Below are 15,895 nucleotides of genomic sequence, written 5' to 3'. Positions count from 1 at the left end.
ACACCCGTGGCATTCCCACACCCCTACACGCACACGCATCCCCTTGCACACGCACACACGCGGGAACACAAACCCTCGCACACACACACGTTTTCCGTGCCGCACACACAGATATTGCACATTCACACCCTCTTTGCACATTTGCACGCCCTTGCCCATACACACAGCCTTGCACACTCAGGCAGCCCCATTATACACTCACACAATAATAATCTATATTCGTGTGCAAACACATGAATCCCCGTGTTCACACACCTGTGCAGCCCTCAGGTACAGCAGGCGTGCACGCAGGTGCAGGTGCACACACACAGCCCTTGCACACACAGCCCTTGCACACACACAGACGCTCACAGGGGCACGCACCCCCCTTATCCACACCCAAGCACTTCATACACGCTCCCTTGCACACACACGTACACTCACCCCTTGCACACCCTCACACATACACAGCCCTTACACTGCCCCCACTTTCACACTCACAGTCCTTACACACACCCCGTTATCCACCCCTTACACGATCACAGCCCGCCTTGCACACACCGTCACCCTTACACACCCCTTACACACCCCTTACACACCCCTTGCACACCCACAGCCCCCCTTGTACACACACACACACACACACACCCTGCAGATGCCCCCACATTTCCACACACCCTCATGCCCAGCTTGGCACAGGGCACGCCCGATACGGTCCCCCCCCACGAGGGGGGTACCCCACGAGCGCGTGGGACCGGCCCTGCCCTCCCCCAGTGGCAGAAGCTCCCCGTGCCCCCCCTTCCCTCCCCCGCAGCTGCGGCGCCGGGCTCGCACCCCCCCGCCCCGGCGCCGGGCCCCGGGGAGCGCTGATTAATCATTAATTAGGAGCCGCCGGCGGGGCCGTGTCCCTGCGGCCCCACGCGGAAGTCCCGCCGCGCGGGGGATGGGGGGGCCCGTGCTGGGGCTCCACGGGGCTCCCAGTCCACCCCCGGCCCGCGGTCCCCTCCTGCCCCTCCGGTCCGGTGATGCTGCAGCACCGGAACCGGCCGCCACCGTGGGCATGGCGGGGACGCGGGGCGTGGGGCGGGTGGGCTGCGTCCCCCCACGGCCCCGCCTGCCCCTCGCGGGGGGCTTTGGGGGCGTAACCCCGGGGGGGGGGGGGGGGATGATACCCCGGCGTGGGGGTGGCAAAAAAACACTGTGGAAGGAGCACGGCGACTGCGGGAGCCGTCCCGGTGGGATGCGGGTGGAGGAGCTCGGACTCCCGCATCCCCGCACGCGCGTGGGCAGGGCCGCGGCGGCCCCGGAGGGCTCCTGTTCCCCGGTACCGCGCGGCCGGTCACCGCAGCACTGCGGGGTGTGGGCAGGGTCCGTTGCCGGTGCCTCCCGGGGGCTGCCCCGCTGCGGGGGCGCGGACCGGCCGCCGCGGGGATGGGCGCGGGGGCGGGCAGGCGGGGGCGGGGACGGCCGGGACGCCCCGGCGGCCCCGTGTGATGCGGAGAGCGGCAGTGGCGGCGGCGCGGCCCTTCCCCGCGGGGCGCCTCTGTCCGGTCTGGGGCTGCCCGGCCGGGATCCCCGGGGCTCCGGTGGGTGCCGCCGGGGATGTCCGCCCCGGCGCAGCCTGACGCTTCCGGCTCCTTCCAGGTGAGCAGACCGGAGCCCTCCCGGCCGTCGCGGGCCCCGTGCGGCCCGGTTCGGTTCTGCCCGCAGAGCCGGGGGCCGCCGGTGGCAGCGCCGCGGCGGGGCCGGAGCCGCCCGGGGCCACCCGGTGCTCACCGCCTGCTCTCGCCGCAGAGCCCCCGGAGGCTCCCGAAGCGCAAGAGCCGCTTCAAGAGGTCGGACGGCAGCACCTCGTCCGACACCACCTCCAGCATCCTCCGCAGGCAGGTGAGCGGGCCGGCACCGGCACCTACACCGGTACCGACACCGGCACTGGGGCGGGGTAGCCCCGCCAGCCCCGGGCCCGCCGCTGCTGCGGCTCCGCATTATTAAAGCACGGAGCTGGGGTGGGGAGCGGGGAGCGGCCGAGCATCTCCCACCCCAACCTCCGCACTGGAGGGAGCTGGGGGGCCGCCTCCGCCCCGCCGCTCCCCCGGGACCGGGGCTGGGCGCCGGCACCGGGCGCCGGTGGCATCGCAACAGCCGCTCCCCGCGGCTAAAAATAGCGAGTGCTGCGTCAGGGCCGGGCCGGCGGCGGGCACCGGCACTGCGGCGCGGGGGGCGGCCCCGGGAAACTGAGGCAGCGGAAGGGGAATGGGCCGGCGGGGTTGTAGAAGGGGCAGCGGGGCTCCCCTCCCGCTCCCTCAGCCGGCACCGGGCCGCCTCCTCGCGCTCCCAGGGAGAGGCGCGGACCTCCCCGCCGCCCCCCAGCCGGTGCTTCGGTTTCCTCCGGCCCCGAGCTGCGCCCCCTCCCCGGCCGCCGGCGGGTGAGCGGGTACCGGGGAGGCCCCGCGGAGGGCGGGGGGTTTCTGTAGGGGCGGCCCCAGGAGGTGCAGAGCGGCCCGAGCATCCCGTTTCCCTCGTGGGGTTGCACCTGCTGTTCCGGTACTCCCCGGTACCCCCAGGGACCCCGCGACCCGGCGCAGCACCCGGCGCGGCCCCTTCAGCACCTCGGAGAGAGCCCGGCTGGGCCCCGCCATGTGCCCGGTACCGGGGCCGGTGCTCATCGCCCGGTGCCCGGTGCAGGTGTCCGCGGCAGGTCCCGCCGCTGTCTGAAGCCCCCACCCCGCCGAGCGCTGCCCCGATGTCCCCGGGCCGGGGGCTGACAGCCGTGAGCTGTCCCGGGCCGGTCCCGCCGGGACCCGTCCCGCTGCTCGGTAACGGGGCGGGCCGGCCCGGTCCCCCGGGGCCCCGCGCTGCCCCCCTCCTCGGGGGCGGGGGGGGGGGCGCGGCGGGGGGGCGGGGGCGGCTCCGGCCCCGCCGCAGGGCTCGTCCTGCAGACGGGGCTGCTGCCGGCTCGGGGCAGGACCGGAGCCGCTGCACCGGAGCATGGAGGTACCCACCGGGACCCCCCCCGCCGCCGCCCCGGAACCCCGAGCTGCGCGCTGCGGGAGCCTTCAGAGCCCCTCCGCCGCTGCTCCGGGACTCCCCTCTCAGCCAGAGCTCTCTTAGCAAACTGCCCCCCCTCCGGGCCACCGGGAGCTGCGCCGGTGCCCCGTTCGGGTGCCGCTCACCGGGACCGCCCGGGACTCCCGGCTGCCAGCGCAGCCCCCCCGCGGTCCCCACCGGAGAGGGGCCGGAACCCCTCGCCAGCACCGAGAAGGGGGAACGGCGACCCCCAACACACACACACCCACCCATCCCCCCCGGGCTGAGCGGCGGGGGCGGCTCCGTGCGCCCCGGGGGGGGGCGGTGGGAGGCGGGGGCGGGGAGGGGCGGGGAGGGGCGGTGGCGGCGGAGCGGGCAGGGCCAGCCGGAGCCCGAGCCGCAGCCGGAACCGGAGCCGGTGCCGGTGGAGTGGGGCGGGGGGGGCGCGGGCGGCTAGGCTCGGCTCGCCCCGTCTATGTCGTTTTCTGACTCCAGCGCTACCTTCCTGCTCAACCAGGGACCGGCTCCGGTACTGGCCGCGGTATCAGGGGAGCGTGCGCGGGGGGCAGCGGTCGGTTTGGGGGGGACCTGCGCCCCCGGGGTGCTGATGGCGCACGAAGGGGCTGTGCCTTGGGGGGGGGGCCGTGGCCGGTGCGGGGGTCATGCCCGGTTCGGGGGGTGCTGTGCCGCCCCCCGGCCCTTTGTTCCTCGCTGCCGCCGCCGCTCTCGTCCCCCCCCGGCCCCCCCAGCAGGTACCGCCGGGACCAGGCGGGGAGGGAATCCCGATACCCACGGCGGGGGCCCCCACAGGGGCCGATGCTCCAGGCCGGGGGGGGCTGCACAGGGGGGGGCGTGCATGAGGTGGGGCTGGAGATGCTGTGCTGGGGGGCCTCACTGGGGATGATGGGGGTCTCGTAGCGGGGGGCCGCGCTGGAATGCTGCGGAGCCAGCCTGGGGATGCTGGGGGGTGGGGGATGCTCGGGCCGCGGTGACGATGCTGGGGGGGCCGTGCTGGGGAGGCCATGTTGGGGGGGGCTGTGCTGGGGATCCATTTTGCCCGCGGGGGGGACCGGAGGGGGTGTCCGGGCTCCCCCCCGTGTGGGCCCCGGGGGATGTGGAGGTTTGGGGGGGCAGGGGCGCTGAGCTCAGCCCGGCAGGGCCCGGGGGGCCTCTGGGGGGGTGGGCTCAGCCACATCCAGGGACCTATAAATATTTCACCGCAGCTTCTGCGCCTGTTCCAGGCGCAGCGGGCGGTGGGTAAATACCGGCGCGGCGGGGAGGGGGAGCCGGGGGTGCTGGGCTGAGCACCCCAGGGTGCGGGGTGGCAGGAGCAAGATCCACACCGCAGGTTGACGGGGACCATCTCCCCATCCCTGGGACTGAGGCGGTCTCCCCCCGTAACCCCCCCAGCGGGTGGGGGCTGCACCCCAGGGCAGCTGCGCTGGGCGATGCCACCTGACACACCCGGCTTGATGCCACCGTGGACCCCCGAGAGCTGGAAGGGGGTCACAAGGGTCCCCTCCCGAGGCTGGCACCGCCTCAGCACGAGGTCCCTCTGTGTGGGGGTTTCCCCTCACAGCCCCCCGGCACTCAGCCCCGTTCCCCCAGGGCTCGGCGGACTCCTACACCAGCCGCCCATCCCTGGACTCCGACGTGTCCCTGGAAGAGGACCGTGAGGGCGCCCGGCGCGAGGTGGAGAGCCAGGCTCAGCAGCAGCTCGAGAGGGCCAAGGTATGAGGGGGAGGCAGCCGAGGCATGGCCCGGGGTTGCCTCCAGGGCCCGGGGATGCTGATCACCCCCCAAAACCCCCAGCACAAGCCGGTTGCCTTCGCCGTGCGCACCAATGTCAGCTACTGCGGGGCGCTGGATGAGGAGTGCCCAGTGCAGGGAGCCGCCATCAACTTTGAAGCCAAAGATTTTCTGCACATCAAGGAGGTCAGCTGGGGTGCTGGGGGCTCTGTTCAGGGCCAGGGAACTCCCCTAGTCTCACCTCTGCCCTGTTCTCACCCAGAAATACAGCAATGACTGGTGGATCGGGCGCCTAGTGAAGGAGGGGGGGGACATCGCCTTCATCCCCAGCCCCCAGCGCCTGGAAGCCATGAGGCTCAAGCAGGAGCAGAAAGCCAGGTAGGGATGGGACCCCCCGGACCCACTCCAGGACCCTCAGCACTCGCTCACCCCCTTCTTCCCTAGGAGAGCTGGCAATGCCTCGGGCCTCGGCGACAGCGGGAGCCGGCGATCGCCTCCCCCCTCCTTAGGTAAGGGCAGATCTTGGCCCAGGGGAATCGTGGGTGTCCCGAGGGGTTCCCCACTTTTCTGTCACCAACCTGTGTCTCTTCTCTCCCCAAGCCAAGCAGAAGCAGAAGCAGGTGAGTCCCAGGTGCGGGGCTGGGTCGTGGGCAGGGGGCGGTGGGGAGGGGGCTGCAGGCAGGGCCAGTAGTGGCTGTTTCTGGGGTGGGCTGGAAGCAGAGTCACCCCCTCTGTTCCCAGCTTATGGGGCTGGGAGGGCTCCAGGATCTGTGACTCCCTGGAATAGGCTCATTGAGCCCTTCCAGGCTGGGGGTGGGATCACAGGGCACTGACACCCCCCCGTGTACCCCTGCAGACGCAGCACATCCCACCCTACGACGTGGTCCCCTCCATGCGGCCCGTGGTGCTGGTGGGGCCCTCACTGAAAGGATATGAGGTATGGGGGGATGCAGGGTGGTCTCGGTGTACCCTCAGGGTGGTGGCCCGTGCCCCTTGTCCCTTCCCTGCCCGTGGTGTGCGGGCAGCGGGCAGATGGCGGGGCCGAGGGCGGCTGGCAGGGTGCTGAGTGGCTGCCACCTCCCTGCCGGTGCCATCTGCCGCGGCTCACCGGGCTGTGGCCCCACGGCAGGTCACCGACATGATGCAGAAAGCCCTCTTCGACTTCCTCAAGCACAGATTCGATGGCAGGTGAGACCGTCACCCCACCCAGAACCCCCCTCCTTCCACTGCCTGCGGGTCCCCAGGTGCTCAGTGTGTCCCTGTGCTCCCCAGGATCTCCATCACACACATCACAGCTGACCTGTCCCTGGCCAAGCGCTCCATCCTCAACAACCTGGGCAAGCAGGCGATCCTGGAGCGCTCCACCACCCGCTCCAGCATTGGTGAGGGGCCAGGCTCACCCCGGGGGTGCAGGGACCCCCTCCCAGGGCCAGCCCAGCCTGACACGGCCCCCCCGGTGTCCCCCCAGCCGAGGTGCAGAGTGAGATCGAACGCATCTTCGAGCTGGCCAAGTCGCTGCAGCTGGTGGTGCTGGACGCTGACACCATCAACCACCCGGCCCAGCTGGCCAAGACCTCCCTGGCACCCATCATCGTCTACGTCAAGGTGTCCTCCCCCAAGGTGAGGGGTGACCACAGCTCCGGGGGGGTCCTGGCTGCCCCCATTGTGCTGTCACTCCCCTGTCCCCTCCCCAGGTCCTGCAGCGGCTCATCAAGTCCAGGGGCAAGTCCCAGGTGAAGCACCTCAATGTGCAGATGATGGCAGCCGACAAGCTGGTGCAGTGTCCCCCGGTGAGCCAGCCGGTCCCCGCGCCCTGGGGATGCCTGGGGGGATCCCAGAGCCCCCCTGACCCCTCTCACCTGCCCCCCCAGGAGCTCTTTGATGTGATCCTGGATGAGAACCAGCTGGAGGATGCCTGTGAGCACCTGGCTGAGTACCTGGAGGTTTACTGGCGTGCCACGCACCACCCGCCACACGCCCCCCACGCTGTCCCCTCGCCCACCGGACTCCCCGGCCTGCAGGTAGCCCCATGGCCCCCTCCCTGCTCCCCACGGCCAGCTGCCACACGGGGGAGGGCGTGGGGGGGACACACAACCCCCACTGTCCCCATGGGGACTCAGCAGAGGGGTGCTGGGGCTAGGGAGGCCGGACAGCCCCCACAGTGTCCCTACAGTGTCCCCACAGTGTCCCCAGAGCCCCCTCCCTGCTCCCCACGGGCAGTCGGGTTGACAGAACAGGGTGAGGGGTGCACAGGGACACGCAGCCCCCTCCGTGCTCCCCATGGGGATCCAGCACGAGGTGCCAGGGCCGGGGGTGGGGGGCACACGCAGCCCCCGCCCGCAGCCCCTCCCTGCCCGCAGAGCCAGCAGCTGCTGGGGGAGCGGGGCGAGCATTCGCCGCTGGAGCACGACAGCCTGATGCCATCGGATGAGGCGGGGGACACCTCGCCCCAGCATTGGGGAGCCACATCCCAGCGCAGCTCGCGGCACCTGGAGGAGGAGGAGGAGTACGGAGACCCCTACCCCGACCTGTACCAGCCCCACCGGCACCACGGCAGCGGTCCCGGCACGCCGGAGCGCCCGAGCGAGCGCAACCACGACAGGAACTGGCAGCGCAGCCGGCCCTGGGCCAAGGACAGCTATTAGGAGTGGGGAGGGGGGGGCACGGCTGGGAACCGGCCCCCCCAAACCCCGGGCGCTCCCCGCCTCGCCCCAGCCCCGCGCTGGGGGTGCTCAGACAATCGAACTCCGCACCGGCAGCTTCCTCTCGCCCGGCCCCGGGCAGTTTTCAGCCATAAGCACAGCGGTGGGGGGGGCCCGGCGGCCAGGATGCCCTGGGACTCCCCGCCGAAGTTTTGGGGAACCTGGGGACAGACAGACACATGCCTTCGCCCTGCCTCAGTGTCCCCCCCCGGGCCCTGCATCACAGGCTGGCTCATTCTCCACACAGCAGCTGCCATGGAGAGTGGGTGCCCCCCCAAAAAAGGGGAGGTAAGGAGAGGGGGCAGTTGTAGCAGCATCCCCCACCCCGCGCAGACCCGAGGAAGAGAGGGAAGGTGCCTGCTCACCCCCGGGACCCGGCCTGCCCCCTCCCCACCCCTGCATGGGACCCCTGGGAGGAGTGGGTCACACCACTCGCTTCGCTCTGCACCGATCCCCCCGCCCCGCTCACCGCAGCCACCCCACTCCTGCCCCGCCGTGGGGAGGACAGGCTGTGGGGGCTGCACGGGCTCTGGGGGCTGCTCCACGCTTGCACCCACTGCCCCATCCCCGACGTCCCCTGCCCATGCTGTCACCGCACGTCACCACAGTCCTGTAAATACGGCGCCCACTGCCCTTGGCCGGGGGTCCTGGCGTGGGCTGAGCCCCCCCCGGGGCCATTATTGGTGGGGAGGGGGGGGAATGGGGTGGGGGCCACAGATTTGTTATAATTTCTTTTGTAGAAAGCACTGATTTCCCTGTAATTGGTTTCAGAAACACACGAGTGCTCAGAGGTGCCGGTGTCCGTGTCTGTGGAGGGGACATGGGGGAACCTGGTCTGGGGGGGCAGGGGGGACAGTGCTGGTGGGTGCAAAGTGCTCCTTTTGGGCACTGCTGGCTTCTGTCCCCATGGGAGGTGGCACCCAGGGGCTGGGCAATGGCACCCAGGCGAGGGAGAAGACGAGGAGGCGACGCTGGTAACGCCGCTGCCGGTTTATTCCTGCAGCCTGGAGCTTCAGCTACAAAAAAACCCAAAAACCCCAAAGGATGAGGTGCAGACAGTTCCCAGGACAGCCCAAAAAACAGCCCCGCCCTGGCAGCAGGGAGGGACCGGCCCCCAAACAGCCTCCAGCAGCTCCTCCGCTCCATAGGGAAAGTGGGGAGGGGGGACCAGGAGAACAGGGGGGGATATTTTGGGATAATCCCAGCCCCAGTCTCTGCTTGTGGGCAGTCCTCGGGTTGCACAAGCAGCTGGGAAAAGAACAGCCAGAGCAGTCCTGGCAGCCTTGCTGGTCCTGTTGTCCCCGCAGGGGTGACAAAGAGGGGCCTCAGGCGAAGATGGTCTCCTCCCGCCGCTTCTTGGTGAGGATGGTGCCCGGCTTGTGCTGGGCATCGGGGTGGTTGGCGAGCTCGGGGGGGCAGGAGGACACGGGGCTCTCCAGGATCGCCTGCTTGAGGTCGTAGAACACCGTGGAGTCCTCCTTGGTGAGGAAGGTGATGGCCACACCGCTCTTCCCTGCTCGGCCTGTCCGCCCAATGCGGTGGATGTAATCTGGGGGGGGAAATGAAGGGCTCAGTGTGGGCAGCTCCAGGGCTGGGCACTCCCTGCAGCCCCCCCTGCACTCCCAGCTCCAGGGCTGGGCACTCCACAGCCCCCTTGGTGTAACAGCACCAGGGCTGGGCACCCCCAAGAACCAATGCCAGGAACCCCCACCCCCTGACACAGGTAGCACCAGTGATGGGCACCCCCCCCACCCTCAGCACCAGAGCTGGGCACCTTCTTCATCCCAAGAACCAGGGCTGGGCACCTCTACAACCCCCTCGGTGAGGGCAGCACCAGGGCCAGGCACACCCAGTACCAAGGCTGGGCAACCTCACAGCCTCTTCAGTGTGGCAGCACCATGGCTGGGCAATCCCCCAAAGCCCCTCCACCGCAGGTAACACCAGGGCCAAGCACCCCAGCACGGGCAGCACAAACCCCCAGCCCCACTGGCACAGGCAGCAGCGGAGCTGGACACTCCCCTCAGTGCCCCCCCAGCCTCACCCTCGATGTTCTTGGCCATGTCGTAGTTGACCACCATGGAGACGTCGTGGATGTCGATGCCACGTCCGGCCACGTCCGTTGCCACCAGGATGTCCTTGGCCCCGGCCTTGAGGTTGGAAAGGGCGAACTCTCGCTGCTCCTGGCCCTTCCCACCGTGCAGGGTGCAGGCGTTGTACTGTGGGAAGAAGAGAGGGTCGGTGGGGGCACATAAAGGAGTCCCCACGTGGGGATGAAGGGGACAGGGCTCAGGGTGACCCCCCCAGCCCAGACTCACCCCCATCTTCTCCAGGGACTTGGCCAGCACATCGCAGCCCTTCTTCTGGTTGACAAAGATGATGATGGGCGGGTCGAAGCCCTGTTCCAGAATGGCCAAGAGCTTCTTCCTGTAGAGGAGAAAGAGGAGGAAGAGACAGTTGGGCAAAGAGATGCTGAAGCGCCTCACAGATTCCCCATCACCCTCCAGCCCCCAGGCCACCCCCAGATCCTGTGGTCCCCACCTCTTCTCGGACTCTGACATGAGGAAAACCTTCTGTTCCACCCTCTCGTGAGGTTTGCCGGCCGAGCCGATGTACACCACGGCCGGGCGCCGGAGGTAACTGCGGGCCAGGCGCTCCACTGCCGGGGGCATGGTGGCCGTGAACATGACAGTCTGCAAGGGAACAGGGCAGTGACGTCCTGGGAATGTCCCCAGTAGGGCCGGGAACGTCCCACAGTGAGGCAGGAATGACTCTGATGGGGAAGGAATGTCCCCCCTCATGGAGCAGGAACATCATCCGCTGGGAAAGCACATCCCCCAGTGAAGCAGGAATGACCCCAGTGGGGCAGGAATGTCCTCCCATGGAGCAGGAACATCCCTCAAACAAACAGGAATGACCCCAGTGTGGCAGGAATATCCCCCATGGAGCAGAAGCAACCCCCAACGAGGTAAGAATGACTCCAGAAGGGCAGGAATCTTCCCCCATGGAGCAGGAACATTGCCCATGGAACAGGGATACCTTCCTGTGGGGCAGGATTGTGCCCTATGGAGCAGAAATGTCCCCTTGTCGGGCAGAAACGACCCCTCATGGGGCAGGAACATTCCTCCACAGAGCAGAAACGTGACTCCTGTTCCCTTAACCCCTTCCCCACCCCACAGACCCCCACAGGAGCCCTCCCAGGCTCCCCCTTGCCCACACTCACCTGTCTGTACTTGTGCTTCCCAGACTCAAAGTTGGCCAACATCTTCTCGGGGTCCTCGGCCTCGTCAGTGTCGGGTTTCTGGTTGGTGACGGGCATGTGCTCCAGGATCTTCTGCACGTCGGGCTCGAAGCCCATGTCGATCATGCGGTCGGCCTCGTCCAGCACCACGTAGGTGCAGCGGCTCAGCACCAGGTACCGGTTCTCCAGCACGTCGATGAGCCGGCCCGGCGTGGCAATGACGATCTGGGGGGGGGGCCAGGGGGAGTTGGTGGGAGCAACCCAGGGCTGAGCTGCCCCCTGGGACCCCCCAAACACCCCCCACTCACCTCGCAGCCCATGCGGAGGCGGAAGCCCTGATCCTCGCGGGAGATGCCGCCGATCACGGCCACGGTGCGGATGCCCAGGGGTTTCCCAAATTTGATGGTTTCCTCCTCAATCTGCTGTGCCAGCTCACGGGTGGGGGCCAGGATGATGGCGTAGGGCCCCTGGTCTGACTCCTCGATGCTGCAGCATGGCAGGATGTGGTTGCGTCACCCCTCGGTGCCACATGCGTGCCTGCCAGTGTCATCCCCCACTCCACCATGTCACCCTGAACCCTGCCTCAATCCCTCCACAGTGTCACCATCAACCCCATCCTGTCACCTCCACAGTGCCTCCCTGTCCCCACCCCTCTGCAGTGTCACCCTGCCACTCCACCCTGTCCCCTGGGCAGTGTCCCCGCCCCGCACCGGTCGATTTTGGGCAGGGTGGTGATCCACACGAGCAGCGGGATCAGGAATGCCGCTGTCTTGCCGCTGCCGGTCTCGGCCACGCCGATGATGTCCCGGTTCTGCAGCCCGATGGGGATGGCCTGGCGCTGGATCGGGGTCGGTTCCTGCCAGGGGGAGCAGGTTAGGAGCAGAACTTGCCCTGTTCCCCCTCTCCAAATCCCTGACAACCCCTGTTCCCCCTCTCCAAATCCCTGACAACCCCTGTTCCCTCTCTCCAAATCCCTGACAACCCCTGTTCCCTCTCTCCAAATCCCTGACAACCCCTGTTCCCTCTCTCCAAATCCCTGACAACCCCTGTTCCCCCTCTCCAAATGCCTGACAACCCCTGTTCCCCCTCTCCAAATCCCTGACAACCCCTGTTCCCCCTCTCCAAATGCCTGACAACCCCTGTTCCCCCTCTCCAAATCCCTGACAACCCCTGTTCCCCCTCTCCAAATCCCTGACAACCCCTGTTCCCTCTCTCCAAATCCCTGACAACCCCTCTTTCCCCCTCCCCAGCTCCCCCTCTCCGTGCCCACCTTGTATCCACACTTGTCAATGACCTCCAGGATGTGGGGGGGCAGGGAGGAATCCTTCCAGGAGCGGATGGGATTTGGGATCTTGCCCCCCTTGGTGGTGATGCTGTAATCCTCACGGAAGATGCGCCAGTCCCTGTCTGTCATCTCGTCCAGCTTCTTCTGGGACCAGTGCCGGTCATCCCAGCGCTGCTTGGCCTCCTTCTTCCGCAGCTTCCGCAGCCGCGCCCTGGCCGGAGGGAGGGAAGGGATGGGGGAAAGGAAGAGGGAAAGGGGAGAGGGATGGGGAAAATGGGGATGAGGGAAAAGGGAATGGGGGAAAGGCAGAGGGAAAGGGGAGAGGGATGGGGAAAGTGTGATGGGGAGAAAGCGATAGGAAAAGGGAGATGGGGAAAAAGGGAATAGGGAAAAGTAGGATGGGGAAAACGGGATAGGAAAAGGAAAATAAAGGATATTGGAATAGGGGAAATGGGAGAGGGAAAGAAGATGAGAGAAATGGGGATGAGGACGGGAGGGTGATGGAGGGGGAACAAGGGCAGGGCGAGGAAAGGGATGACAAATGGAGTGAAGAAGGTGAGGAAGGGGAAGGAGAAAGGGGCTCACCCTGTGCCTCTAGAACCCTTCTGCCAGTTTCCTGCAGAACCTGCTGCAGCCCAGCCAAGCTAAGCCAGCCAGGATCCCACACACCCCTCAGCACCATCCCAGCTTCCCCAAAACCTCACTCCTCCTGCTCCTTCTCCTCCAGCGTCCGCCTCTTCTCCATCAGGTCCCCATAGAACCGCGACTGTTCCCGTTTCTGTTGCTTCAGGTCGATGCCGGCGATGAAGCCGCGGCCCAACAGCTGCACCTGGTGCCTCTCCTTGTACCTGGAGCAGGGTGGGAGCATCAGGAGCAGGGCTGGGGGCTGCCTTGCACCCCACAAGGACACCCCCAGCCCTAGGGGCACCCCAGCACTCACAGGGGGTTGTAGTCGATGGAGGTGTCCTCCGACGCGTCCCACTCGAACACGAACTTGCGGTCGTTGAGGTGCCGCGTGCGCCGGCGCTTCTTCACCCCCCCCAGGTACCGCTCCTGCAGGACCCCAGGCTCAGCAAGACCCCCCCATCCTCCCCCCAGCCCCCCAGCCCAGCCCCCAGCCCCACCTTGATGGCGTGGAGCTCTTTGCTCTTGTCCTTCTCCTCCCGGATCTTCTGCCTGCCCTCCTCGTCCTCGGTGCCGTTGGTCTCCCGCTCCATGCGCTCCCGACGCTCCCGGCGCTCGCGCTCCTGGGGGTCTTCTGGGGAGCAGGGGAAGGGGCTCAGAGCCAGCACCTGCCCTGAGGGCTGAGTGAGGGGGTCCAGGGATAAGCCCTTACCCAGCATTTTCCTGCCCATCTCCTGGAATTGTTTCCTCTTCTTCCTCTCCTCCTCCAGCAGCCGCTGCCGCTCCTCCACCTCCTGCTGCCGCCGCCGCAGGGCCTCAGCCTCCCGCTCCGCCTTGGACAGGAACTTGGGCTGGGATGGGACAAAGGCAGTGTTACACTGGGCCCAGCTGCCACCCCTGTGCTGCTGGGGGTCCCCTCAGCTTTCTCTGCTCCTTCCCGGGGCCCCCAGGCCTCCCCTCTCCCTCCCTGGATCCCCCAGACCTCTCCACTCCCTCCCAGGGGGGCTCTGTGCTCCCTCCTCGTGTTCCCCAGCCCTCCTTTTCCTCCTAGGGTCTCTCTGTGCCCCTCACCAGACCCCTCAGCCTTCCCTGTTCCCTCCCAAGGTCCTTTTGCTCCCTCCTGGGGCTCCACCAGGCCTCCCCCCTCCCTCCTGTGTTTCACAGCCCCCCATATGCCCTCCCTGGCCTGCCTGCCCTGTACCCTCTCAAGCCCCCAGCCCTCCCTGCTCCATCCCATGATTCCTCCCAGTGCCCCCTGGCACTCCCTGCTTCCTTCTGGGGTTCCTCTGCATCCCCAAGTTTCTCAGCCCTCCCTGTTCCCTCCTGGGGTCCCCCCTGTGGTATCCCCACAAGCATCCACACCCTCTGCAGAGGGAAGAAGCTCCTGCTCCTACCTTGGCCTCTGCCTCCTCTTCTGCCTTCTTCTTTGCCAGCAGCTCCTCCAAGGACAGCGGCTGCGCCTGGAAGCAAAGCCGGGTGTCAGCCCCACTCCCAGGGACCTGAATACACTGGAACCACTCCCCAGGGACCTGGATCCACCTGGAGTCACTCCCAACCAAGCCTTTTCCTCCCCCTCCTCACCTTCTCCTTCTTCAGGGCATTCTCCTCCTCCTCCTCTGCTTTCCGTGCATCCCGATCCTTCCGAGACTTGGAGTCCTTCCCCCTGCCCGGGGACAAACTTCCAAGGAAAACAGCACAGAATAAGACACCAGACACAGCCCAACCTCCAGGGGGTTTAGGGGAGAGAAGGAACCTCTCAAAAAAGTGACAGGACCCACCTGGATCGCTTGCGGTCCTTGTCCCGCCGGTGCCCATCCTTGTCCCTGTCCCGCTCCTTCTTGCTGCGGTCACGGTCCCGCTCCTTGTGCCGCCGATCCCTGAGGAACGGGGGGATCACAGCGTGACCCAGAGCCCTCACTCACCCTCCGTGGGGCCGTCAAAGCTCTTCCCAAAAACCCAGGGAGCCCTGGACCCGCCTGACCTCTCTGTGGACTTGGAGCGGGACCGGGAGCGCGAGCGGCTCCGTCTCCGCTCCCGGGATCGGTGTCGCTTCCGCTCCTTGGCCGGGGAGCCCTTGCGGTCCCGGTCCCGCTCCCTCTCCCGCTCAGGGGAGCGGGAACGTTTCCTCTCCTCCTTCACCGGGGATGCATCCCGATCCTTCTTGTCCGCCAGTTCTCCGGCCATCTGTGGGGTCAGAGCGGGGACAGCGGGGGCTCGGGGGGCGCACACGGACCCCGGGAGGGGGCGCGGAGGGCTGCGAGGGGAACTGGGGGTGCAGGGTGGGACCCCTGGGCAGCAGTGGAGACCCGGGGGGGACAGAAGGGTTGTGAGACCCAGGGGAGCCACAGAGGGACCTCAAGAGCTGGGGAACCCGGGGAGAGTGTAAAGGGACCCTCAGGAGGGAGTGGGGAGGCCCGGGGGACCCCCGAGAGGGCACAGAGGGACCCCAGGAAGGAGCGGGAAGAACTGCAGGGCACCGAGAAGAGAACGTAGAGAGAAGGGGGGACCCCGAGAGGGCACAAGGAAGCCCAAGGGTGGGCGGGGGGAGGCCTGGGGGACCCCGAAAGGGCTCCGGGAGGCCCGGGGGACGCGGCGCGACGGCGCTCCAGGCCCTGTCCCCGGTGCCCAGTGCCGGGGCTCTGCCCGGTGCCTGGGCACCAGGGCTCTCCAGCCCCTGGGCCCCGAGGAGGTGCCCCGGGTGTTCCTGCAATGCCCCGTTCGCTCCCGCCGGTTCCCGCTCACCGCCGCAGCCCCGGGTTCAGCGCCGTCGCTGCTCCGCCGCCGCCATGTCTGCCGGGCCCGCAGGGCATGCCGGGACGGCACGGGACTACAGCTCCCGGCAGCCCTCGCGTCACTGGACTACAGCTCCCAGCACACCCCGCGTGTTCTCGGCGCCCCTGCGCGGCCGCAGCGCCTCCGCGGCTCGTGATCCTTCCGCCGAGCGGCAGCTCCCCCTCCCCAGCCCAAAGAGTCCTCCGGGCCGGTGTCCCCGTGTCCCTGAGCCCCCCACATCCCGCAGGGACCTCTTGCCTACCCAGCTGAGGGCCTTAGGGCCGTGTCCTCGCGGTCTAGAGCACCCCAAGCCCTGGGGAGGCCGTTCCGCGTCAGTGTCCCCCATGTCCCTGCACACCCCAGAGCCCCCGGGGGCCGCCCGGGTCAGTGTCCCCACAGGCCTGGGCACTCCAGACTCGCCAGAGACCCCCAGAGCACTGTCCCTGCAGAAGCCCCAGACCCCCACTGCATCCCCATTCACAATATAGGGTCCAAGGCAGAGCCTGGGGGCAGCAGAAG

The 15,895-nt window shown here is 67.8% G+C and overlaps 2 protein-coding genes across 4 annotated transcripts; one reads left to right on the top strand and one right to left on the bottom strand.

Annotated features, from left to right (window-relative positions):
- The first annotated feature begins 1,516 nt into the window (after positions 1–1,516).
- CACNB3 (calcium voltage-gated channel auxiliary subunit beta 3) lies at positions 1,517–8,147 on the top strand. 2 transcript variants are annotated; one of them, XM_088068861.1, is made up of 14 exons: positions 1,517–1,623; positions 1,774–1,866; positions 4,615–4,737; positions 4,819–4,941; positions 5,018–5,133; positions 5,200–5,264; positions 5,356–5,375; positions 5,612–5,692; positions 5,885–5,943; positions 6,028–6,137; positions 6,224–6,375; positions 6,450–6,545; positions 6,627–6,776; positions 7,116–8,147. In XM_088068861.1, exons 1-14 carry the CDS (start codon positions 1,582–1,584, stop codon positions 7,398–7,400), a joined length of 1,515 nt encoding a protein of 504 aa, XP_087924987.1. In that variant the 5' UTR covers positions 1,517–1,581; the 3' UTR covers positions 7,401–8,147. The 2 variants fall into 2 exon arrangements, with proteins under 2 accessions (XP_087924987.1, XP_087924988.1); XM_088068862.1 differs by lacking the exons at positions 1,517–1,623; positions 1,774–1,866 and adding an exon at positions 3,410–3,535.
- A 285-nt stretch (positions 8,148–8,432) lies between these two features.
- Positions 8,433–15,420, bottom strand: DDX23 (DEAD-box helicase 23). Of its 2 annotated transcripts, none has more exons than XM_005531985.3 (17): positions 15,347–15,420; positions 14,586–14,788; positions 14,383–14,481; positions 14,186–14,282; positions 13,999–14,064; positions 13,317–13,455; positions 13,105–13,238; positions 12,921–13,033; positions 12,685–12,828; positions 11,966–12,191; positions 11,406–11,551; positions 11,004–11,181; positions 10,678–10,920; positions 9,996–10,147; positions 9,773–9,881; positions 9,499–9,673; positions 8,433–9,006 (listed from the first exon to the last, which is right to left on the bottom strand). In XM_005531985.3, the coding sequence occupies exons 2-17, from the start codon at positions 14,786–14,788 to the stop codon at positions 8,783–8,785; spliced, it is 2,448 nt and encodes an 815-aa protein (XP_005532042.2). In that variant the 5' UTR covers positions 15,347–15,420; the 3' UTR covers positions 8,433–8,782. The 2 variants fall into 2 exon arrangements, with proteins under 2 accessions (XP_005532042.2, XP_087924973.1); XM_088068847.1 differs by having other exon boundaries at positions 13,105–13,235.
- Positions 15,421–15,895: the final 475 nt, after the last annotated feature.

The sequence above is a fragment of the Pseudopodoces humilis genome, chromosome 32 (assembly GCF_049639895.1).
Source record: "Pseudopodoces humilis isolate 2021_Gansu_Grassland_sample_001 chromosome 32, ASM4963989v1, whole genome shotgun sequence".
NCBI classification, from domain to species: domain Eukaryota; kingdom Metazoa; phylum Chordata; class Aves; order Passeriformes; family Paridae; genus Pseudopodoces; species Pseudopodoces humilis.
The sequence above is the reverse complement of the archived record's forward strand: the minus strand, read 5'-3'. Positions and strand labels throughout refer to the sequence as shown.

What these genes read in the sequence shown, in the direction of transcription:
- CACNB3 (XM_088068861.1), top strand. Translation starts at nt 1,582, where the DNA reads ATGTCCGCCCCGGCGCAGCCTGACGCTTCCGGCTCCTTCCAG. An exon ending in ACGCTTCCGGCTCCTTCCAG is followed by an intron (nt 1,624 to 1,773) that starts GTGAGCAGACCG and finishes CTCTCGCCGCAG; the next exon opens with AGCCCCCGGAGGCTCCCGAA. An exon ending in CCTCACTGAAAGGATATGAG is followed by an intron (nt 5,693 to 5,884) that starts GTATGGGGGGAT and finishes GCCCCACGGCAG; the next exon opens with GTCACCGACATGATGCAGAA.
- DDX23 (XM_005531985.3), bottom strand. Translation starts at nt 14,788, where the DNA reads ATGGCCGGAGAACTGGCGGACAAGAAGGATCGGGATGCATCCCCGGTG. An exon ending in TTGACAAGTGTGGATACAAG is followed by an intron (nt 11,552 to 11,965) that starts GTGGGCACGGAG and finishes TCCCCCTGGCAG; the next exon opens with GAACCGACCCCGATCCAGCG. An exon ending in CATGGCCAAGAACATCGAGG is followed by an intron (nt 9,007 to 9,498) that starts GTGAGGCTGGGG and finishes TTCCCCCCCCAG; the next exon opens with ATTACATCCACCGCATTGGG.